Source organism: Cyprinus carpio, chromosome B14 (assembly GCF_018340385.1).
Source record: "Cyprinus carpio isolate SPL01 chromosome B14, ASM1834038v1, whole genome shotgun sequence".
NCBI classification, from domain to species: Eukaryota; Metazoa; Chordata; class Actinopteri; order Cypriniformes; family Cyprinidae; genus Cyprinus; species Cyprinus carpio.
In genome coordinates this window covers 7,131,420-7,157,782 of record NC_056610.1, presented here as the reverse complement: position 1 = coordinate 7,157,782, position 26,363 = coordinate 7,131,420, and the positions used below count along the sequence as shown (strand labels likewise).

The following is a 26,363-nucleotide window of genomic DNA, read 5'->3' as shown; positions in this document are numbered from 1 at the left end:
ACGAAAATGACCATAATTTGCACGTTGGAAGAATTATCGTCTTTTCATATGTACAACCATTCAAAAAATCGGCAGAATTTATGTCACCGCTGCACCTGATGTTCATAAACTTTCATAACCAGTAAGTGTTTTTTATTTTGCCTTGTGAACTGGCCGAGTATTAATGATTCTGTTTCTTTACATGTATTTGTTTACTGTCAGTTGCATGCAATCATGAAATAGGCTACAGAATGTATTATTATTATTATTATTATTATTATTGTTATTATTATTATTATTATTATTACTTTAATTGGCTATTCGTTGTGATAAAAAAAAAAAAAAAAAAAAAAAAAAGATTTCAGGGCTCTAAGTTTAATTCTGCCGCTCGGGTCGGGTCGGGTCGGGTCAGTTGATCTCGGGTACGGGCCGGGTTCGTGCGTCAGTTTAAAGCCCGTGCAGACCTCTAGTGTAGAGTAGCGCTTTATGTTTGTCGTTTCTCCGATCACAAATGCAGACATGGTTTTATGTTTACTCGGCGCAATGCAACGTGTAAAAACACGGTATAAGTTATTATAATCCATAATTATGTCCCCAGTGGATCCAACAAATGGCTCGTTTGTAATGGGTTTAATTGGTTTTGTCTTGTTGCGGCAAGGGGCGTAACATTTCCGTCACACGCTTGAGGCATTCGACCAATCACAACGCATTGGACAGCTGGCCAATCAGAGCACATCTCGCTTTTCAGACCAAGGGCTTTGTAAAAAACGACGCGTTTCAGAAAGGCGGGGCATAGAGGAGAAACAATAATGTGGAAAATAATGCGTTTTTAACTTTAAACCGCATAAATACATTTCATTACACCAAATACACAAAATAATGTTCTTTTTAGCAACATCATATGACCCCTTTAAATTTTATTTTGGGTAAAGCAAAATGGCCATTTACATTAGCAGAAGAGATCAAATTGAGCAAAAAAAAAAGGATTATAATGTTGAAAGGGTGTTTACAGCTATGATCAAATCAAGGCTTTTAATTGATTTTAGTTTTTACAAAGCTTTGGACTCTTTAAATATTTGTAAAAGAATATGGTGTTATAGAAGAGCTTTGTGTTCTTTTATTGAAAATGAACTTCATTCTGCACTCTTTTTATATAATGGATTTAAAAAGAAAATGTGAAAAAAATAAATTATGTGAGTAAATTTTTTGTTAAATAAAGTTGCTAGAAAAATTCTAAATTCTCTCTCTCTCTTTTAAACACAGTGGTTCTGATCAGAGCGTGTCGCTGCGTTCTGTCTTGTCGTGGGCGCGCGGATTCTCTAGAGGGAGAGAGGCGAGCTGAGGCGAGAGAGGGTGGAATGTGGGGGAGCTTTTACTCGCCCTGTGGCCTGATGACTCAAAGCACCAGGTTCTTCTAGGTCATTCCGTCTAAACATCAACCTAAACATAGCACTGCTATTTGTACAGCAAATCCTGCCAGACATCACTTGTCGTCAAATAGCACCACTAGTTGTCACATTTTTTAATCAAGTAAATATTTGTCAGGGTAGGTTTATTTCTGTGTAATCGCATACCTTCAAGTCTTGGCTACAAAAGATAGGCAGGTGTTAAGGATCGCCTTAGGCGATTATACTCGTCGTGTTTATCACATTAGACGAAAGTGATATTAATCGAATTTCTGTTTTTAATTGAATTTACATGAGCTCAGGTCATCATCGTTTCAAGTCATCAGTAACCGTCAATCGTAGTCGCATTGCAAAACACCGTGAAAATCCATAGTCTGGTCACTTCTGCCCAGAGACAGCGTGAGCTGGCGGCTCGATTGTGTGAGATGTGTGCTAATGTCTGACTGGAGAGAGAGAGAGAGAGAGAGAGCGCGCCAAATACACTGCCCAGAGTTTATAGCTTCCAATGGATATCTAATAGCCCCAGTGGACATTAATAGATAAAGTGTCAGGACTGTTGGCGGTCTGATGTAACTTCCCGCCTGGCCTTGATTAATTAAAGTTTTGTTGGCTCCTGTGAGGTACCGTTATTCGTTTGAAACTTGGCATCAAAAGCCCTGCAACAGAACTGGACCCACACAAGCCATATGAGGAATGTGCGGTATTTTAGTATCCTTTTTATATCTTTGATTTGTTATGGCTCTTTGGATGTCTTAAACTAATAATGCGAAAATATTATTAACGACTATTTATTTATTTATTTATTTAGACTATGTGTTGCTTGCGTAGAAAACAGCCACTGGCTCTGCACCTTCCTACCTCCAATCACCTTTACAAACCTTGCATCCACTTAAGAAGCCTGCGTTTGGTGAATGAGCGGCGCCCCATGGCTCAAAATCATTTTCTCAAACCGTCATCTTTACCGTGAGCATCTCTACTCTATATATTTATCTTTAAAAAAGAGGAAATTTTCTGCTTATTCTTTTATACTTTTTTATCTCTATTTTAGCCTTTTTTCTTTTCTTGTAACTTTGTATTGCAGCATTTCTCATGTTGCATCCTTAGGATGAATCACTTTATTGCGTTTGCCTTTTTCTTTTTATATTCCTCTGGTTTGCTGTTGACTATCAGTTGAAAAAATGTGGCCAAATTGCACGTAGTGTATGTGTGCACTTTTTTCATGTTCACAGGTATAGAAGAGGAAAGTGGCATTATGTTGGTGAGCTGGCTTGCATCAGAACCTTTATCCCTGCACCTGTTTTGTACATTAAAAAAAATAAAAATAAAAAAAAATAATAATAATTAAAAAAATGATCGAGTGGATGAGCCCCATGGTAAAAGCAAAAGAGGAGAGAGAGAGAGGAAGGAAATGTGTGGGAGAGGCAAAGCAGTCAGAGATGCTCCATTTGTAATCGGTGACAATTTAATCTGTCAGTTTTGTGGATAGTAGGAAGAGCGAGTGAGTGGCCAGCGAGTGAATGCTGACGGCTAACTATAAAGGCTGTCAGCAGTATCTAATGCATAGACAGTGAGAAGTGAGATGGCTTTCTGAAATGAAAAGCGAGAACAAACTAGTCAGGACATTGCATATCAAATGTATATGTTCAAAAATCAAATATGTTGTTGTGATAAAATATATTTCGTCGTTCGTATGTTGGTGAAATGTCCTTTATTTCATGTGAGCAATTTTCTGTACAGAATCCCATCTAGTCACCTCAGCTGTGCGCTGAGAAGAGGAGACAATGAGAAAAGGGCGGTGGCACGGTCTCTGTGATTGAATGCATCCGTGTTTTAAATCGATATTAATGAGAACGTTTTAAAAACAAGACGAATGCTGTAAAAGGCGAGAGAAAGCGATCATTTTCTTACTATACTTGTGTTATTTTATTCTTCGTGGTACATCTGGATGTTAATAGGCTTGTCGATGTTTTTGTTCGGAGGTGCTGAAATGCAGTGAGCTGCGCTGGTTAGAGCGCGTTGCTCCCATCCCCCGCCTGTACAGCACAGGGTAAGGGAGGGGGACAGGAGAGAGAGAAGGAGCGATAGGCAGCACCCTTGTGTAGGGAAACAAGAGTCAGCTTCGCGGAGAGGAGAGAAGAAAAAAAGAGCTGGGGCGCAAACAAAAGAGAGAACATGGATGAAGCAGGAAAATGTCTGTTTAAAAAGGCAGCGCAGCGGAGGCTTTGGTCATCCTGCACATAGTCCGCCCGTTTTTTTGGATGCCGTGATTTGGAGCTGTTGCGCGGGGAGCTCTCAAGGCGGAAAGCGGTTTTTAATCCGTCTGTGGATGTTGCCAGCTTGCGATGGCTGTTGCAGGGCGATGTAGCTGCATAAAAGAGAACGTGCCTCTTTGTTTTTGTTCTTATTGTTCTACTAAGTGCCCTTACAAATGCACAAATTCGCTACAGCATTCAGGAGGAGCTGGAGAGCGGCACTGTCGTTGGTGATCTTGTTCGGGATCTCGGGCTGGATCTGCGAAAGCTTTCGGCTCGTCGGATCAGAATCAGCTCCGACAGTGCGAGGCGATACTTCAGCATCAACCACAAAACTGGTAAGCTTGTTATAAGCGACCGGATTGACCGCGAAACGCTCTGTGAATTCAGCGGCACCTGCACGCTTAGTCTCGACGTGGTATTAGAAAACCCATTTGAACAGCACAATGTGGATGTTGAGATTTTGGATGCAAATGACAACTCGCCGCTTTTCCCGCGAGACGAGTACCAGTTGGAGATCTCCGAGGGCGCACAGCCAGGCACGCGGTTTTCCATTGAGGGCGCGCAGGATTCTGACGACGCCTCAAATTCCGTGCGCCATTATCGCCTCACCTCAAATGAACACCTGGCGCTCGATTCAACTAAACCACCTGCTGACGGAAAACACATAGAGCTCGTGCTGAAAAAACCTTTCGACCGTGAGCTTTTGCCGTCGCACCAGTTTCTACTCACCGCTACTGACGGCGGATCTCCTCCTCGCTCAGGCACAGCCAAAATCAACGTGCGCGTTTTGGATACAAATGACAACGTGCCAGTCTTCGGCAGTTCCGTATACAAAGTGAAACTGCGGGAAAACTCTCCTGTTGGCGCGCTGGTAATTAAATTAAACGCCACAGATAGAGATGAGGGCTCCAATGGGGAGGTGTATTACTCATTTAGCTCTTACACGCCAGAAAGAGTGAGGCAGGTGTTTTCCGTAGACACAGACAGTGGAGAAATTAGAGTTAAAAGTAATGTGGACTATGAAGAAACCAACACCTATGAGATGTATATCCAGGCAGCAGACAGAGGCCAAGGGGCCGTAGCAGTGCACTGTAAAGTGGTGGTGGAGGTGCTGGATGTGAATGATAACCCTCCTGAGATTGTGCTCTCCTCACTCTCCAGTCCAGTTCGGGAGGATGTGCGTGCAGACACTCTGGTGGCTTTAATAAGCATAAATGACAAAGACTCTGGACAAAATAAGCAGGTCACCTTGGACATCATCCCCCCAAATCTACCTTTTAAAATCAAATCATTCCGAAACCATTACACCATTGTTACCTCTGCCTTCCTGGACCGAGAGACAATAGCATCATACAACGTCACAGTTACAGCCACGGATGGTGGAACGCCACCTCTTTCATCGTCAATGACGGTACGAGTAGAAGTGGCAGATGTAAATGACAATCCACCACGTTTTGAACAGACTTCATACACTGTTTATGTCTCAGAAAACAATGCACCTAGTGCCCCTTTGTGCGTCGTCAAGGCAACAGATCCTGATGCTGGTGAGAACGCTCGCATCACATACACTGTCTTAAATGACAACAACTATGGTATTTCAGTGGCATCATATGTTTCTGTCAAACCTGCCTCAGGTGAGGTGTATGCACTGCGATCGTTTGACTTCGAGAAGTTGCGTGAGTTTCATTTCCAGGTTAAAGCTCAAGACAACGGTGTGCCACCTTTGAGCAGAGTGGCAACTGTTTATATTTACATCATGGACTCCAACGACCACAGCCCGCAATTTGTTCGCCCAGCGGCAAACGGCTCACACTCCACAGAGACTATTTTGCGTAACTCAGAGGCAGGAGTCCTTGTTTCACGTATCCTGGCTTGGGACTTAGATGCTGGAGAAAATGCCTGGTTGCTATACAGCCTCCATCACCCTCTGGAATTGGACTTGTTTAAGGTGCATGAGTACACAGGTGAAATCCGCACAACACGGCGAGTAAACGAGGATAATGCTACTGTCTTTAGCCTCACAGTGCATGTACGAGATCATGGTTTGCCTCCCCGCTCTGCATCTACAACAATCAACATTGCCGTTATGGAGCTCCCACCCAAAGTGGCCCCAGACCCAAAACGGATTATCAAGCCACACGGCACAATGATATTCTCCCATGTAACCCTCTATCTTATCATTGCCCTGAGTGCAACCACCTTTGTTTTCTTGCTCACCATCTTTGTCCTAGCAATTGTTCGCTGCCATGCCTACTGCAGCCAGCCGGATGCCTGCTCCTGCTCACCTTGCTGTGGGTCCAAGAAGAAAAAGAAGACTACAATGAAGAAGACACCCAAAGACGGTGGAAGTGGTAGTGTGGCTGCAGGTGGTGGAGGAGGTGGAGCCGCAGGTGGAGGTGGTGGCGCTGCTGGAGGGGTAACAGTCCAGCAACAGTCTGCGATGATGCGGAGGGACCTGAAAGTGGAACCACACTACATTGAGGTCCGAGGAAATGGCTCTTTAACCAAAACATACTGCTATAAGACCTGCCTGACCGCCACCTCAGGAAGTGATACCTTTATGTTCTACAATACGGGCCGGCCGTTGAGTGGGACTTGGGGCTCAGGGGCAGACCGTTTCTTCACAGGACAGAGTGGGCAGTTTGTGCGCAGACTGAGCATGCCCGACGCTACGGCAATACAGGTGTGTGCAGTGCCCACACTGTTATAACATCCTTTAAGTGACTCATCCATCTATCCGTCTCATCCATGCGTAAAGAGAGAAGAAATTCTTTTCACCCTAAGATGTGTTGTTGATTTAGGAGTAGCCCCAACATTTTTTGTTTTGCTTCCAAATATATACACACTCACACACAAAATATCTGTAGAAACAGTTTTCACTCAGAAATTGCTAGTAAATTTATCAATTTATTACAATGAGACGCAAGTAAAACATACTCCAATACTATTTTTTATTTAAAATTTGTATTTATTTATTATTATTTTTTTTTTTACAGTTTAGTGAAGTTGTTAGTTGTATTGCTGAATTTTTGCATTAACGCTACAGGCCTGTTTCAGCAGTGGAAAGAACAGGTGTTTTGCTTGGTGTATACCAGGGCTCAGCAATGCATCCTGTTATATTGGAGCGTTTTTGCTTTTTCTTTTTGTGCCTCATTAATTCACAGCAGTAGCCTTCAGTGTGAACTGCAGAATCTATGCGTGTGCAGTTTTGATGATTTATGGTATCAGACTCTCTTTGCACTTGTTTACAGCTGTCATCAAATTGCATTTCATCAGTTATGAATTTAGAGAGAAGCGCTCTGTAGGGACCACCCACTGGTCCAAAGATGGTAGCCGCTGGCGTGGCAGAAGGATTCCTGTATGTTACTGTCTTTCCTTTTATTTCCTTTTACACATCAGTTTTTGATAATCAAATTTAGATGTTTAGACAATTTAATGTTTGATCATTCTATTGAACTCTTTACTTTATATTTTACTTGTTTATTAGAAATCTATGTTGCTCAATGTCTTGCACTGCCATTAACACGGATCTCGTGGTTGCAAACTCACCAGTCTGATCATTAGCCAGTGGTTATGACTAAAATTATTTAATGCGCCCATGCTTGCTAATTAATTCAATGGTAGTTTTGTCTAGTCCCCTACAGTGAATGCGACTGCATAACAGCTTAGCAAGTCAAGCAGTTAGTCAGAAATCAAGAATCCCACCTCCTCTATCTAACCAGAAATCTAGTATTTACTGAACACTGGGCACATAATTACGATAAAAATAGACCTTCAATTGATCTAAATAATAATTGATGAAAATAATTTCAGAGTAATTCAGAATTATTCCAAACATGACAATTTATACTTAATCCAATACAAATTTAGAAGCATTTACCTGGTAATGAGAACTACACACAGTGATTGTATGGGACATCTTTCTACAGATTTCCTTAAACTTTTACTACCCTCAATTTAATATCCAGATAAACCATCAATTTACCAAACGTTGTTGTTTGCTTGTTATAATGATTTTGGCACATCATTCTGGGAGTTGTGAGTGGTCAGGATTCTTCTTTGATTTATGTGGGAAGATGCATCTCATGTACATGCATGAAGTAATTATTTTGTGCGAATTGCATACAGTACACTGTTAAAAAAAAAAAACCTGCTCAATTAATATAATTTTATGTATTTTTTTTTTTTTTTTTTTGCTGGTTCAGGTGTTTTACCTTTATTTTAAATGTAGCACTTCATTGCTTTGTGTTTTAAGGGTTAATTGAAAGTTTTGTCGTTTTTATTTTTATTTTTTTCAGATGCACTAAGACCTTTAAAAAGATACCAAACATGAATTGTCATACTCTTGTTGACTGATTTCGTTCACTGTTTTTTTTTTTTTTTTTTTCCTGGGTTTAGAAGGAGAGGAGTGGGGTAGTTGTTAACCTCATGAGAAAGGGTTCAGATGTTGATTCTCATAAGAGTTCTTTGTTTTCTCGGACAGTGGCCTCATCAGGGTTCAGTTATCTTGGCATCAGCCTTACAGCTCTCTTTTCTCCTCTCCTTCCGTCTCTCGCGCTTGTTCTCTTGCCCTCCCTCTCTGCAGCCTTTTCTGCAGTGCGCTGTTTCAGGACAGCTGGGTGTGTTTATATTTAGAGGTGTGAAGCTCAAACAACACTCCAGTTTCTCTGTACCCACACTTAAATCTCTCTAGAGAGACTTTGCAGTCTAGCTTCAGTTTAGTTACTCAGCTTCATGTTGGACATCATCCACAAAAAACAATTGATGAGCATTTAATCTGTGAACACAGGTTAGCATGATTTGTCATCTGATTATAGATAGATAGGTAGATAGATAGATAGATAGATAGATAGATTTTCTTTACATGTCAAATATGTCAAGATCTCCTTTAAATATTACATTGTACACATACAGACTTACTATTAGATGGGTAAATCTCAGGAAATTTGAGAGAATCCAATATGATTCACTGTCCAGAATAATGGTGCTTATAAATGAAAGATTTTATGTTTTGTTTTATTTTATGAAAGGAACCACTCTCTTTCTGTGTTGTTAAACCCTATTAGATTGATCATAGTGTCAACTTTAAATTTGGGCTCCACGATAAATCACATGCGAATCGATATTCTTGCACATCTTGTCAGTAAAGCCAGTTCTGTAATCAGCGGTAAATCTCCATCATGCGCGTGCTTTCAGATGGAGCAACATTTACAACACAGAGCCATAGTTCACTGAGAAGCTGCACAAAACCACGTTCATAATCGCATTTATGTTGTGTTGTTGATTGGGTTGTGAGTGTTTCAAGGATTACTGGTTTCTCTGTGTGAGCGCCTCTTATTTGTGAAGTAATTACTGTCTCATTTCAGCTGTTCTCATTAAATGTCAGTGATGTTTGTTCTCCCTGTGTCTGATTAAGTGGCAGTGGAGCTGAGCTCTGTGTTTCTGGTGGCTTATTGGCTGGTTCGGTTTGGAAAGAAAAGGACGGAAGGATTTTGATTGGTTGGTGCAGAGGTGCAAATGCTGTATCTAGGCGAGGTGTGTCCACTCAAAAGGGAACTGAGAGAGAGAAAATAAGAGTAAGGAACTGTTAGTGAGACGAGATCAGACTGAACTCATTATCTGCTTCACACACAGACACACACACCCAGATAAATCAAAGACCTGTGAGGTGAATAAAAACAGATCACCAATTTCTTGGCTCAGCAACATTCTCTGTTACCATATTCACTTTATTTGAGTTTCTTTCATTTCTTCAAAGGAAGGATTTAACCTAAGAATCGTTCAAAATCTTATTGCTTATTCTGTAAAAGAGTTTGTGTATCAGATGGTTAAATACATTTTTAAACCCTTTTTTTATTTACATGTTTTCCCCTTGATATTAAATGTTTAGCCACTGAAATGTGGTCATTACAGACCTGGTGCATTTATTTGAAACTGATTTATATTCAACAATTCTTTATAAAATGTTATATTTGACAGTTTGTATACCATCTATGAAAGGTTTGTGCTAGGATTAACATCAGTGTTAGTATGTGATGTTTTGTGCATGACTGCTAGCTGCAGGGTTGTATGATGGATGTGTGTGTGTTTGCGTGTTGTGTGGAGGAAAAGCAGGCCCTGCTGATTACATTTTGAATTGGATTTCACATTGATAAATATCCTTCAGGAGATGTTTGAGGGAAAATGGGTGACAAACGGATGGATAGGGAGCACAGATGCCATGCCTGCCTTTTTGTATATAAAATTTGATAGCAATGAAAATCTGGGCAGCATAATACAAGTTGAAATGTCCTCCTTTTAAATTCAAGGAGATTTTACATTGATTGTAAAGGGGCAAAGGACTTATCATACCACACCTGGGTAAACATAAAGATTCACCCTAAAATTAGAAGGGAAAAATATTTAAGTTTTTTATTTTCCAAATTTGCATAAAGAAAATCTGTTTTACATTTTTGTTTATCCACTTATGGAGAATGACTCATTAATTTCTGTTTTAGGATCCTTACCTTTTTCTTTGCATTGGGACATTTAATAACAAGCAAGCATTTCCTCCATATTTTCATTGCTGACAATTATGTCACAATGCCATAAGTCTTTATGGTACTAAAATAAGCTCCATTTCCTTTAAGCAAGATGCAGTATCTTGTTTTTGTTTTTTTGATTTTGGAATGAAATGTGACCTAGACATGTTCTTGAAAGGTTTCATGACATTCACTCACCATTTTTACTGCCGATATGCATCATTATGTTTCCTTCTCCCCGAGGAGACTCATTCAAACTGATCCCACCCTTCTGTTGCTGCTCCTTTAGGGTTTTATGACATTGATTCATCTCATTTGTTTGAATGGTTGGTTGAAATCTTGTTTTGGATGATGAGCATCTTAAATTGGCATTAATGTTTGTGTGTCTTTGTGAGGGTAAAACAGTGTATATTTAAGACATGAATGAAATCTTGACCCAACTCTATCCTGCAGCCATCATGACCATATGACTGCACTCCAGCATGATTAATTAATGAGATGATATTGGTTTTTTGATCCACCCCAGTGCTTAATGTCATCTCTTTCTCTCTCTCTTTTTGTCTTTGTCTTTCTCAGCCTAAAGCTCCCAATACAGACTGGAGATATTCAGCGTCCCTCAGAGCAGGAATGCAGAGGTAAGATTTAAATGATTTGTTGTCTTATTTATTTATATTTTTATTTATTTATTTTTATATTTTTTTCATCTGCTGAATAAGCCCTATTACTTTTAAGGGGTAAATAAATAAATAGTAAGTAAATTTGATTTCTGTGTTCATTGTTCCAAAGTTGAGGAGGAATTATCACACTACATTTTGACACAAAATATGTACTAATAAATATTATGTTGACCACGGGAAAACTACTACATAAAATGTATAATAATGACTTCTTCAAATGGATGAATCTGGTGAATGAAAACCAAGAAAGACATATTACAAGACAGTAATTTACAGACATTTTATGGACATAGTTACCTATGAAAACAACAGATGTTGATATGATCATGGAAACTCATGTGCACAGACATTACATTACCCGTAAACCACTGGACCATGCTGGGTAGCATATAGTTATCCACCACTCATTGTGAATCAACCAATGTTCTGATATAGATGCAGCAGCCACTGAATGACCAGTACAGCTGTACAGCAACAATTTACGTGGAAGCAGAAGTAGGTCACATGCGACGATTGAAGTATTGCCTGCAGCCATGTCAGCAAAACGATGGCAATGAAGGACACTGCAGACAACAGACTGGGCAGCATGTTCACATATGCCAGGGCTATGTGTGTGTGACTGAATGACCTCCGATCTTCATTAGTGGTACACTGATTCCATCCTAACTGCAGCAAGGTTCAATGAGAGCTAATGTAGCCATACAAATCATTCTCATGCATTAAATCAGATTCCTGTCTCACAATTTATGTGCTCAGAGAAGCCGCTGCAAAATTAATTTCACATTTATGATGCTTTTGCTTTCTCTGTCTTAAGGCAAATTTATAAGGCTTTCATTGGTAGTGTCTTTGTAAAGTCAGTGGCTTCTTATTAATAGTTTCTGTTGCTCTTTTTTAGAGTTTAGAATTTAAACAAACCCAAAATCAAAAGTATTATTATTATTTTATTTTTATTTTTTTTGATATGCAAAATAGTTTGACATGACTTGTTGCTGTTATTTTAATAAGTGATAAGAACTGTTTTTTTTTTTAAATATTCATAGGGATCCAAACCATATCCAGAGACCAGAATTATTTAAATTGCAACAAACATTACGACATTGATATGCAGGCAGAAATGAGCAGGGGAAGGAGAGGCAGACAGATCATTAACATTTACGATTTATTTACACCAAAGTCAAACAGGTTAATGCAAAAAAATAGCTTTGTGCAGTTAAACGATGTTTGAACATTAGCTGAGGATCTGATATGCAGGCAGAAATGAGCAGGGGAAGGAGAGGCAGACAGAGAGAAAGCAACAAGGAGGATGTTTGAACATTAGCTGAGGATCATGTATTTGGTCCAGTGTTTCTCATTAATAATGTATTAGCCTTACTGACTGCTGCTTCACAGCTCTTTAAAATGGCTTCCACACACACATACACGCTCACACACACAGCATGTAATAGCAGCAGTAACTGCCTGACCTTGGACTGCAAACATTCATCAGAGAAGGAGAGTGAGGGGGCAACTAAAATGGTGGTTTTCCACCCACCCCCCTCTGTTCTGCATGCGTTCTGTCTTTGGATAATTTTGGATGGGTTGTACCTGATTACTGGTTGATTGCGAATATTAGAAATGTCACAACATATTAATTCTTGTATTTTAAAATTCACATTTAAAATGACATACATTTCTGTTCTGTTATGGAAGACGATACCAAAGACTGGTGAATTTGCTCTTATGTTCATCCTACTTATCTATCCACTGAAGAGTGACTGGCATGCTAAAATAATCAAATAGGGGAGATTAGAGGTGTTATTTATCTTTTAACAGTATAACAATGTGAAAACACAATGTGTAACAATGTTAACAATGTGAAATACATTTTGCAGTGGTTTTAATTCTATATATATAGAGAGAGAGAACAGTGGTAAAAATTGAAAAGGTTAATTTCTAAAGATGCATTATATTGTTCAAAAGTGGCAGTGCAGACATGTATAATGTTATAAAAGATTTTTTATTTTGAGTAAAAAAATATTTCTGAAGGATCATGTGACATGGAATTAATTAGCGTATATAATGTAGAATAAAAAGAGGGGGGGGGGGGGGGGCATTGTGATAGAGAGACCAGTATACAGATCAACAGAACCATTCAACAACTACCTTCTGAAATGCACTTCTCCCCATTATTTTATGATGTTGTGATGTTTGGAAACAAATCTAAGTGCTTCATGTTTTCAGCCACTCTGAGCACAGTGAGCTAATCCTTTTGTTAACACATTTGCAGCTGCACACAGAGCAGCAGAGAGAACATACCAAGTGATAACACCCTTTTCTAAGAGTAACAGAAATCTTCTGCTTGGTTTGATTTTCTGCCACTGGCGATTTTTAAAGCTTTTTCCTGATGCAGACACAAACGTGGGTATATAGAGTCAACATAAAATAGAGTTTGCAACACATTTTACTTCCGTAATATGGCGTATTTCCAATTGAAGCAGGATGATCAACTGCACAAATTACACTGATAGCTGTGTGTGTGTGTGTGTGTGTGTGTGTGTGTGAGAGAGAGAGAGAGAGAGAGAGAGAGAGAGAGAGAGAGAGAGAGAGAACGTCTTTGGTGTGAAATTTGCACAGGAGTGGAAACTTTAATTTCAGAGGTAGTGTAAATGCAGAGAGGAGCATGGCCTAATCCTTAATCTCTAATCCAAGCTTCTAGATTCCAATTCTCACAGAAGACCTGCATATACCCATGCTCAATCATTCAGCCCAGGTCAAACATAAACCCTACTTTCATGCCACACATTTTCCTTTATAATCTAGGACATTATCTATAGACAAATCTTTTCTCATAGAGTGGGATCTGAGACAATTTGAGTATGAAAAAAACTGTGCATTACTATAAATAATATCTTAGTTTTTGATATAAGAAACCCATAAATAGAGCAGAATTTTAAATAATGATCCTTCATATTAGTAGTAGTACTAATCATGAAACCTTTTTATCAATATTAATTTAACAAAGCTCACAGATTTTCAATGTTGGTTTTCAATCAAAACCATATTATTATTATTATTATTATTATTATTATTATTATTATTATTTTTTTTTTTTTTTTTTTTTTTTTTTTTAATTTGCATTAATTGTCTTCATTTGAAAAAACTTTCTCCCTTGTTTGTGTATAGTTCGGTCCATATGGAGGAGTCATCCGTGATGCAGGGTGCTCAAGGAGTTCTGGTTCAGAACTGGCCTACCGTTTCCAGTGCTCCTGGTAAGATATAGAATCTTAACTCTCTATGGCAGACACACTCTTGAAGAAATTAAATTTTTTAAAATGAGATCTTTCATTTCTTAGTTGTTTCTCTAATCAGATTGATATCAAATAGAGTTGTTTACTTCTCAAATGCTTCTCTGTTTCCTCTTTTTGAGTTTTGCCTTTGGAAGAGATTGAACCAAATTGAAATTCCTGATGATCTGAGCTGCTATCCACATTGACTTTATAGCTCTATAATCAACTCCTGTATATTTTTTGTGAGAAACATATTACACTCTTAAAAATAAAGGTGCTTCATGATGCCATAAAATAACCTTTTTGTATAGATGGTTTCATAAAGAACCTTTAACATCTGAAGAACCTTTCTGTTTCACAAAAGGTTCTTTGTGTGAAAGAAGGTTCTTCAGATTACAAAAAGGTAAGAAAGAGATGGTTCTTTGTGGAACCAAAAATCGTTCTTCTATGGCATAGCTGTGAAGAACCTTTTAAGCACCGTTATTTTTAAAAGTGTACACTGTAAAATAAAAAAAAGAAAATAAAAAAAAAAATTAAAATTTAACCTGTAAAATTTATGGTAAAAATCCGGCAGCTGTGTACTGTAAAAAAAATATGGTAGCAACATTTTAGGTTTTACGGTTTTAAGTTAAATTTACAGTTAAATACCATAATTTAATTAACTAATATAACATTAATATACCAACCTACTGAAGTACTGAAATCTGTTTTGTACCTTTGTAATACACTGATAACAACCAAATGCAGGTGGTGATGAGAAAGTCACATGATGAACCAAAGCCCATCACAAGCGGCAGCTTTTAAATGTTAACATATATAGAAGGTGCACAGTATCATTCACACAAACACTAAACACCATCATGGTAACACACATTAAACTGAAATAATGCAATAAATATTAATTTAACAACATTAGGTGTAACACACAACCCTAATATACAAAACTGATAAGAAAGAACTAAGAAACATAGTTATTTAAAAAAAAAAAAAAAAAAAAAAAAATGAAATGTAAAGCAGGGAATTCTGTGAATGTCAATTTACTGTTATTCAATGTAAATTATACAGTCTTTTTTCACTTTCAAAAACGGTATACTACCGTAAAATTACATGTAATGTCTAATACAGTTTTTCCACCGTATATAGCGGGGGAATTTACAGTTAACCATTTGACAGGTTTTTACTGTAGCATTTTTACAGTCTTTTACCATTAAGTTCACTGTCACTTTTTACAGTGTATTCTTTGTTGATACTTAAATGAAACATAACTGAAAACTCATATTAAGTCTTCACATATAGAGTAACCACTGAGCAATATAGTACAATTTCCCTCTGGGTGTCCTGGCAGGACTATGACACTGCCTTTCACAGTTTCACTGATATTACCCCGCAGGACCATCTATCACTCTATCAACCCCGTCCCGATCTACACTATCACTCTCTTCTTTTCTGTCTCACATCATTCTTTCACTTGCATGTTTCTTTCTCTGCAGTCTTCTCTGCGTTGGCCTCTTTTGCTGAGCCTAGCTGCTGCAGTCATGCAGGATATAAGGAATGTGACCTACATGAGGCTTCTTTAGGAAACCTATAGCTGAGTAGTTCAGGGAGCAACTCAGAAACCACTGCAAGTGATACCACAATCTGCCTTTTTGTGCTATGTTGAGTAGTAACAGTAAATATGAATTTATAATGGAAGCAGCCCATTCAAAAATGTTGCTAATGTACCCAAAATTAAGATTTATCATCATCATTTGCTCAACCTGATGTTGGACTGGAGGGAAAAATGATCTGTAAATAATAGCATTATTTTGGAGATTTATAGGAATAAATTGGGTTTCTTTGGTAATGTATAGTAGATAAACTGTTGTTGCACTTTTTCTGTTTTTGGAACTTGGTAGTACAAATCACTCTCCTCTTTCATTGTGTAGTAAATGAGAGATTTTAAGTCTGTTTAAATTTTAAACAAGAGTTTACATTTATGCTTCATGTCTCATTTTGTTTCATGGAATAAATACATTAAAACAAAGCTGAAACAACATGAGGGTGAGTAAAAGATGGGGTGAACTATCCCTTTAAAACTGCTATTGTACATACATTTATTGTAAATTTTCCCACAGTCTGATCACAATGGAATCCCCTGGTTTTAATGTTGGATTATATGCATTTAGCTCGCTCAGGTGGCCTATCACAACTAAGTGATGAAGAAGAGAGTGACACCAATTTCCACAGCTCTGACCAGATCAAGCATAAATCCAGTTTATCAGCTGAAAGAGGAAATGACACAGTCGGGATGCGGAGGTTATCTGCAAAAGCGAGAAAGAGAAGCTCAGTACAAAGCGGCGACCGAGAGAGCGTGGTGAAAGCACAGAGAGATGACTCGATTAGGAGATGAAGATTAATAATGGTCAGCTCAGAGTATTTCAACACAAACACGCACACATTCTTTTTCACTTGCTGTGGAGATGTCCGCTCATGGTAATTAATCCACAATATTAGATTCCATTCCTGTTTTGCCCATCTAGTCTCTTTCTCGCACTCCAAATGATTGAAGAATCACCTGTCTGTCTGTAGAAGACAGAGTTTTGGTTATTAATCAGAGATGTCTGCACACACTCTAAAGTGCCCATAAATGGATCACCACAACCATCAGGGCAAAACATATTAAGATAAAATACGTTTCAAGTCAGAATCAACAAGAACATGCTTAGAATAACAAATTGCGTCATGCTATAGGCTTGTATTTGTAGCCATATAATATTGATGTGGTGTATTGTAGAACATTATGTTGAGGAAATAAACATCTGCTTACACAAATGTGATGAATTTTAGAATTACATCAAAACAGACTTGCTCTTGTGTTGACGTATGATGTACATGACATGAAGGCAGCAATAAACCTCTCTACCATTTTGTCTGGGATCATTTCCTGGGTCACAAGGTCATAGGTAGGAACCCGGATACAATTAATGAACATTTAATTTCCTAATTAGCTCCACTTGAGGGTCACGGATGTCTAGGTTGAGCCTCGACCCTCTTGGATGGAATGATGATGTGACTTCTGGAGGTGTTCGAAATAATGAAAGTAATTTAGTTTCAATAAGATGAAAGGGAGAGAAGGAGGGAGAGAGGACAAAACGGGCGCAATTACTCGTGTGATGAAAGAGCAATTTGTTCTAATTAAGTCTCTGATGATGATGGCGAAAGCAAAGACTGGAAATGAATGAAATAAGCCTCTTTAGATTTTTAGCTCTCTCTCTGTCTCCATCTCTCTTTCTCTTTCTTTCTCCTGTTCACTGTTCATCTGTCTCGTTTACAAATCTTTCACAAGATGCCAAGTCTGAGAAGCTGCTTAGCTTTTTAACACATTTCAGCCAAAAATGGAAAATTATATATTATTTTAATGTATATACTGTATCTCTTTGTTCCAATCTTTCTTCCATAAAACACAAAGAAATTTAGCAAACTTTTTTTTTAATTATATTAAGCTCCTAAAAGAAATTATAAGTCTATTCCATACTATTCTTTAAAGCCTGTTCAAGAATGCTTATCAGTCATGTGAAACATAAAAATTATAGATGTTTAGAATCAAATATGATAAAATGCCTCTTAAAATAGCAGGAGACTGCAAAGGGCATGAAATACATATCAGTCGGTTGTAGAATGTACATGATTCATTTCAACTTAAATTAAAGTGGTTTTAAAAAATGAGCTGAATCACATATAAATTAAAAAAATGAATTCAAAATGGTTTCAATTAATTTGATAAGTCAAAGACATGAAAACCAAGCCATGATTTATTGATTGTAGAATTTACAGTGTATAGTGTATGAATTATATGGACCATTTGTATTGTGTTTGCTGAGATTTGGAACTTGACAGATGGACAGAGAGCTTGACCAGTAAATTATGGCATGTTGATTTTTGGCTGAACCAACCTTTTAAAACAGTATAAGATGAGAAAAACTACATACATAAATCAGACAACACCGTCAGTTTTGTTGTCAGCAATGAGAATCGGCAGTTTAGGTGGTAATGTGAATGCTCAGTAGGTCTGTGGAGGTGTAAAGTAGTGCTGGGTTATTTTATGTTCTGCATTTTCATGAGCTTCGTTTTGAGCTCTGGCGTGCAAAACACTGGAGAAACCAACGCCCCTGTCTCTCTCTCTCTCTCTCTCTGTCTCTTTGTTGTGTGTGAAACAGATGGGCAAAACTACCAAAGCGTAGATCTACAGAATTAAAGTAATGAAAATAGGATAAAGCATGCTGTCTGTCTAAATTTCTGTCTAACTCTCTTTTTGTGTCTGTCACATTTTCTGTTTTTTTTTTTTTTTTTTTTTTTTTTTTTTTTTTTTGGGAAATGCTGTAGAATGTTTGAGTAAAACAGTGTGACAGAGGCAGAGGCCAGGTAGACGGCCTAAGGGAAAGAGGGATTGAGAGAGTGACAATGAGGGAAAAAAGGTGACCAAGGGGTAGAGTGAAAGAGAAAACAGAGATGCAGAGAGGAGGGGGCTGTGACTGCCTCTGTTGCTAGGGGAGAGAAGCATTTGACCATTGGAGAGAGAGAGAGGGAGAGAGAGCGAGAGAGCGTTCTGTATTAGTTTCCATCAGTGTCTCTGCCACAGCCAGATTTCACTGGAGGAGGCAGTTTCCACGGCAACCATTCATACCATGAACAGGGTGCTGGAAGAGTAGAGGCAGGGTGAGAGAGAAACAAGTGAAGGAGAAGTGCAAAATGGAGAGAGAAAGAGAGGAGAGGTGTGGCTGAACGAGAGAGTTAACAGAACGTCATATAAAATAAACAAATGGATAAAGCTGTGCATGTAAGGGGAAGAAGGAAGTGTAGAGGGATGAGGACAGGTGAAATGGGGACAGATGGATGAGAAAACATAGAAATATGAGAGTTTTTCTTACTTTTGTCATCTCAGTAAAGCTATATGAATTGACAAAAAAAATATTTTTCTATTGTGAATGCAATTGTTGGGTTATAGCAGGTTGGGTAAAGATGGATGAATGGAGAGATAAATGGATGGGTGGATGAGTGTGACCTATCCTGATCTGTCTGTTTAAAGATCATCTCTACAGGTGGGCCAACCTGCACAGCCCACAGGCTCTCGTTTCAACTACAATGCCATATGGTGCACAGAAACACTTGCCCACAATGCAACGCACATTCATACACACAGTCTGACACACATGCTCTTACTGTATTTATCGGCAAAAAGCTATTCCAAAATGTTAAAAATTCTATGCAAACAGAGTATAAATAAAAACAACAGTCAGAGGTATCAAGAGACAAAAACTAATATAGCTGACACATTATTCAAATAAAAAATGTCAACCGGTCTCACTGATTTCCAGTTATTTTGTAGTAATTTTATGACTTTGGTTTTATCACTCACTTTAGTCAATCAGTGACACAGAGGGAAGGCTGTGCGAGAGTGTTTGTGTGTTGTAGGTCTAGTGGAATTTTCCAGAACACGCCAGGGGCTTTAGTCAGCTCAAAAGGGTAAACTGGGGACAATCCCTCTCGTTCTTTCTGTGTCGGTGTTTGTCTCCATATCTTTTTTGTTTGTTTGTTTGTTTTTGTCTTTTGAGGTTTTGAAATATGATGTTGAGATTCATTGATTGATTCATTCATTTAATAATAATAATAATAATAATAAAAATAAAAATTATTTTTGGAGGTAATTATGTAATAATTAAAAATTAATAAAACAATATTCATCCACTCCATTATCTTATTTATTTATTTATTTATTGAATGATTTTATTTATGCATTACTTGCATTCATGTATTTATATTCTTCCCTGCCTTTATGGAAAACAGAGTTATTAAAAATTACAGCATTATTCTCAAAGCATGCAGTTATTACAGAGAGCAGAACTGTCCTTAACATACACATGCACTGCTGTCTTGGCAGGCACATGAGAAAGCTTGTGGTGCCATCTGGCACATAATTTATCAGGATTACTAGAGCCTGACGTACCAAGGTGTGCCACACAGACACAAACTAAAGTGTGATTATATTAATTCTGCACAGACAATCAGTACCACATGCACATATCTAATTAATATTGTATGCCCACTAATGCTTTATTATTCACACACACATCTAATGAAATTATATACACAGACAGTGTCATCTGCTGTTACACATGCACACACATACACATACTGCCCGTAAATAACAAATTGGGAACTGTGATTCAGAAATAGACAGAGCTACCAAACATGTATTATAATCTAAATTTATTTCAAATTATAGATTAAAAATATGTAATCTTCAGACTAGCTGTTATATGATCAATCAGCCAGTATTCTGTGCTTCATGCAGCAAAAGCATGAACACAAATCTGCTGTCATCTGCTGTTACACATGCACACACATACACATACTGCTTCAAAAGCGGTGTGGTCTCATCTAAACAAACCCATAATTCCTTGGCTCTGCAGTGTTGCTCAGAAATCTGCTCCTTCAGGAGTTTAGCGTTGAAGTTTGGCTCATATTTCATCCTCAGCCTGCCCTTCCTCACCTCCTCTTCTGCATTATGTAAGACGCCACTCCACTACTCCTTGAGAAAGGAGAGACATACAGGGATATATAGAGTGCAGATGAGAGGGGGTCAGCAGACTCATGTTGTTTTCTTAATGATGAGACGATTAGATTTTCTCCCCATCATCTTTTTATGAGCTGGATCTTTCACTGGCCATAATAATCATGGCCTTGTCATGCAGCTTATTAAACCTGTGCCATTATCTGCTAGCCAGACGTGTCTGTCAAAGACTGCATTACACGAAAGGTCAAGGCAAGATGGAGATATGCAGAGGATGTTGTAGTCAGTGTAAATGTATTTGGAAATTACTCTTAAACTGTTTTTTTAAAAGATACTAGCTACTCCCAGTTTAAAACAGTAAAAGCAATCTGTAGAAATAATGAATACATAATCTATATACAGTTGAGAATCAGTTTCAGAATCTGCAAAATGTTATTTATTGTTAATTATTTTACCAAAATTAGAGGGATCATACAAAATGCATGTTATTGTTTATTTAGTACTGAATAAGATATTTCACATAAAATATGTTTACATATAATCCACAAGTTGAATTTATAAAAATGACCCCGTTCAAAAGTTTACATGCCCTTGATTCTTAATACTGTGTTGTTACCTGAATGATCCACAATTTTTTTTTTTTTTTTTTTTTTGTGTAGTGATACTTGTTCTTGAGTCCCTTGTTTGTCCTGAACAGTTAAACGGCCTGCTGTTCTTCAGAAAAATCCTTCAGCATTTTTTGGGCATTTGAACCATTTCCAACAATGACTATGATTTTGAGATCCATCTTTTCACATTGAGGACAACTGAGGCACTCATATGCAACTATTACAGAAGGTTCAAATGCTCACTGATGCTCCAGAAGGAAAACCATGCATTAAGAGCTGGGGGGTAAAAACTTTTTGAATTTGAAGATCAGGGTAAATTTAACTTATTTTGTCTTCTGGGAAACATGTAACTATCTTCTGTAGCCTAGTCTGAAAGGCAGTACTAAATAAAAATATGATATTTAGGCAAAATAAGAAAAATGTACACATCACCGCTCTGTTCAAAAGTCCTGCCTAGTTTTTGAACATGTTAATTTGACAGTTTTGAAACCAATGTAAATTAACTCGATAGCATTACTACTTTTAGTTAGTTACTCCCTAGCACTAGTGGATGTTATGCCTAATAATGTCAGAAAGATAACTACAGAAAGAGATAAACAAAATGGGAGGGCATGGAGAGAGGAAGATTAGATGTGATGAAAGAGTATGTGTGAGAGGGAGAAGAGAGAAAATAAAGCATTTGGGCATTTAGTTGTTGTGTTGCTAAGGGATTTGGAAGGGTTGTCAGTTCCCTGAGGACTCATAATGGATGCTGCCTGTTTCTCATTCTTATTTCACACCCACAATCCTGAATACAGACCTGCTTTCACTCACCGATATCGAAGTCAGAATGGTTCCGAGGTTGTAATCCATCTTAATCTTCACCGCAACATAAGCTATAGACAAAAGGCAAAGTGCAAACAAAGACCAGCACACAGATATGATGCCAAAGGTGTTGTCTGTATTAAATTAAGTGATGTTGTGGTGATCCAGTGTCATTATAAATGCGATTACTTGCTCATCAGACAGAGAGAGAGATTTTCAGTAGTGCACGGGGATGTCAAACATAGATCAAATGCTACCACAGTAATTTACCACAGTAATTTACATTTACCACAGTAATTTACATTTAAAGACGAGTACATTACGCTGCATTACATTCTTTCCTATTGTTCCATTTTTATGAGTGAGTTTTAACAAGATAAAAATGTGTGGTGGGAAGGAATGGTGAATTTTGTCTCTATATGAAAGAGGGCTGGAGGAGATGGTTGGGGGTTCAAGTTAATTGAATATGAACAGATTGGGTTAGTTGTAATTTTTGATTATCCAGCAGTATAGCAAAGCCTTTTCTTTCCCCCAGGCTAAGCATTGCTGATTCACTGTGTGCCCTCTGGAGCTCTTTACTGCAGCACAGAGAAGACAGAGATAATTTATGTTTATAGAGGGACGAGTGTTTTCCACCATGCTTATTTCAGGGTCCAGAGGACATTTATCATACCTGAAACATGGAGAGGTCCCTCTTAATGTTTTCATTACACACATTGACTGTTAAATAATGCTTTTGCTTATTTCTGTTTTTCCTAATCGTCATGGGATATTATTATAAATTGTAATCGATGGTCTCTTTTTCTCTCATAGATAATGAAGGTGGAGAGGTCTCTCCCCCCCTAGGTGCTGGAGTGGACAGCAACAGTTGGCATTTTCGATACGGACCGGGCCCGGGAGGCCCTCCACATCTGAAACCTGGTGAGGTTCCTCCTGAAGCCTTCATCATCCCTGGTTCTCCAGCCATTATTTCCATCAGACAAGGACAAGACGGAGATGACAAGAGCGACTTTATTACCTTTGGAAAAAAGGAGGAGGCCAAGAAGAAGAAGAAAAAGAAGAAGGAGAAGAAGGATAAGCGGGAGAAAGGGAAAGATGATGATGATGATTAGAGAGACAGAGGAAGGAGTTAAAGAAAGAGCTGATTTTTTAAGACAGCCGTCTCAACAGAAGTCTGTAGAACAAAACGTTTTTTTTTTATTCATTCTAAAATCCATATTTGGGGCTCAAGCAAACATTTTTTCTTGGATTCTGATGTTCTTTCACATCAGATCTTTTGGCTTTAAGCAGGTAGCTTCCCCTTCCTTTTAATGAAGTAATTGATTAATCTCACCTTGATGAATTGCTATATGATTAATATACTCTCATTCCTCAGCCACTATTCTGCAAAAAATGTCTTTCAGACTCATGTTGGTACGTCTGTCTTATTCATCCTCTTGGTTTTTGTTTTCCAATCTTTTTGATAGGGAGACAAAATCTGATTTGTTCGTAAGCTGTGTGCCGCTTCACATGTGCTTTCTTGGTAAAAAAGAGAAAAAAATGAGTAAAGTTAGACATTATGGAAGCAGGACACACACTGGTGTAAATACGCAGGTTGGGCACCGCTGTATGTAAAGCAGTGAAGACGCTAAATTAACGCTTTTGCTCATTCACTTCTCCTGGTGTGGGATTGAAGAATAATCCTTTAAAACAAGAGACTTTGAAACATTTTCACTTATAAAAAATCTCAAAACAGTGTTTTATCAAAAAAAGACAAAAAAAAAGTACACCGAATGATGGAATGCACTTTTATTTTGTTGCTTTAATTTTGTTACCAGCAAATGTTCTCCAAGGCTTAGTATATATGTGAGCAAGTAGTCCCATATATACACATACAGTATATAGACACACGCATCTAGTAAACAGGGTCAACAATCAGTGAATCTCTATAGCGACTCCCAAAAACTCACCAGGTCTGAAATATGTCTAACCTGGTTGGCCTTTTGGTTAAGCAACAGTTGGAGAGGTACGCTCACAGTTCAATATCATGTAAAGTTCATGAGAAATCAGCTCTTCGGGAGTCTGGTTATGTGCTCTGATGGCTGAGAGAATGTTTATGCATTAAGAACAGTATTACTATTGATTCACCTAACCTTAAACACCTTTGATCCCATAAACTATCCTTAAATACCCTCTGTAGAAAAGGCATGGGGGTTATGCCATGATTTTTTTCTGTGGCATTGCCTCATACCTGTAGTTTCCCTACTGTCCTTGACCCTGTCATCCCAACCCTAATTTTGTGCCTGCTTTCTCAGCTCAGTATGTCATACACAAAACCTAGTCGCCTCCCTTCCGCTTGCTGTTTGGAAGGCCAACACACCCCAAGAGCAAAGAACACAACATATTAGCTGGGGCTTTTCAAATTCGAAGGGCAAGGTTTTTTTGTGCGATGTTTTTATAAGCTTTAAGTGAACTTTATTGCTACTGTACAGAGCTTCTGTCTGTCTGTCTCTTTCTTGATCTCTCTGCTGGGTAGGCTAGCTCTAGACATTGTGGTGTACTCATGTAGTATGGAGAAATGCAGACGATGCCTGTCAACTCCCCCCCCCCCACCCCACAGAGGACAGAAGCCCCTCCCACAGCACTGTGATATGTTAATGATCCAGTGCTGTCCAATCAATCTGAGCTCCGTCTCTGTATAAGACATTGTATTTTCTGCTGGTCTCTCATTGGTTCATTCTCAGACAGAGGAGGAATGGGAGAAGACAGATGTGCAGCTTAGGCAAGGGGTGGAGGTAAGTAGAGAATATCTTTGGAGTGAAAATAGTGGCTTGCCAGTTTGAACCGATGTTGAGGGTGAATTGTGTAATTTCTGTGCCATTAGCAGCACTAAAAAGAATTTTGCCCCGTCTACCTTTAATAGATCCAGCCTCTGGTTTTGAGCTGTGTCAGACTGATTGGGTTGCTCAAACAAACAGAGCAAGGTTTTCAAAGACACATCCAGTGTTTACACAAGTATCTAAACCTCAAAAAAATACACAAATCATCTGTACAGTTATAAAAACAATCAAATGTTATTCATTTATGATAATTTAACATTTTGCATCAATAATACACTATAAAGATTAGACTGTTGTCTCCACCCCATGCCTTCTAGCGTCTGATTACAGCGGCAGTGACACGTCTGTGGTCTCATGCTATTGGTTCCCTCACTTGCCTGCCTACCTTGTTGTCACACATCCAAAAACATCTCAAACCGATGTCACAATTACTCAAACGTGACTGCTGCATGACCTTACTAGAAAGAAAACACTTACTATATAGAGATATATATGAATATAGATATAGATGGCTATGATTTTACTATTTTTGTTTATAGTTTTATTCATTATTCACACAAGAGATTTGTGTATGTACCGTCTCTGAGCCTTTTGCATACTGACACCTCTGCACCGACTTTCAGTGGACAGTTATGACCTTACTAAACCTTGGTATTTGTAAATGCTCTATAGTGTGATGCCCTGAAGCTCTCGTTTTCATCCTATCCTTTTCATTTTTGTTAATGAGAATAAAAAAAAAAGACCAAAAAAAAAAGAAAATGTGTTTGGCTTTGACATACCGATCAAACTAGCACTGTATATTGTAGCTAAATTATGTATGATGATTCTATCCTTACTCTTTCACTTCTTTGACAAAGAAATAAAAAAAAAAAGAAAAAGAAAAACGGGGAAAAAACATCCTGGTGTAAAATACAATATATGTAGTGTATGCTTGTGTCTAGTGAGCGTTCATGCTGTCATTCTTTCGTATTGTCTGGTGGTGATCAGTAGGTGGCGCTGTGCTGTCAAACTGAATGGCGCTCATCTGTTGTAAAACCCTCTTCTTTTGTACACCTGCTCATCAATATGTGATGGTAAATTAGTGACCTTCATTCCTTTCTTTTTTCTCTTTCTTTTTTTTTTTTTTTTTTTGATTATGATGGAAAAGTGGTAATGTGTTTTGTTTATAAATCACTAAATAAACTTTTCTTTCTCAAGAATGTGACATATTGTCAGTGTTTCTCTATCTGTGAGCCCATTTTTAAATTTAAGATGATGATATGCTTTAATCAGAAACATTTAGTTGGTGATATTTGTGTCAGCAGCCAAAAATAAATGGCTTTGGTGTACAATGGATAACCAAACTGCAAGGAACTACTAGAATGTCTACTGCAAGGAAGTCTGGAGAAGCGAGAGAGAGAGAGAGAGAGAGAGAGAGAGAGAGAGAGATAACCTTACTTGCTCTGGTTTGATATTTGGGTCTTGACAATATTCTTCAG

General features: G+C 38.1%; 1 protein-coding gene across 1 annotated transcript; it reads left to right on the top strand.

Annotated features, from left to right (window-relative positions):
* Positions 1-2,787: 2,787 nt before the first annotated feature.
* Positions 2,788-26,089, top strand: pcdh2ac (protocadherin 2 alpha c). Its single transcript, XM_042737872.1, is given in 5 exon segments — positions 2,788-3,778; positions 3,780-6,323; positions 10,738-10,796; positions 14,001-14,086; positions 22,880-26,089. Coding segments are annotated over 5 exon segments (3,039 nt in total). The 5' UTR covers positions 2,788-3,727; the 3' UTR covers positions 23,179-26,089.
* Positions 26,090-26,363: the final 274 nt, after the last annotated feature.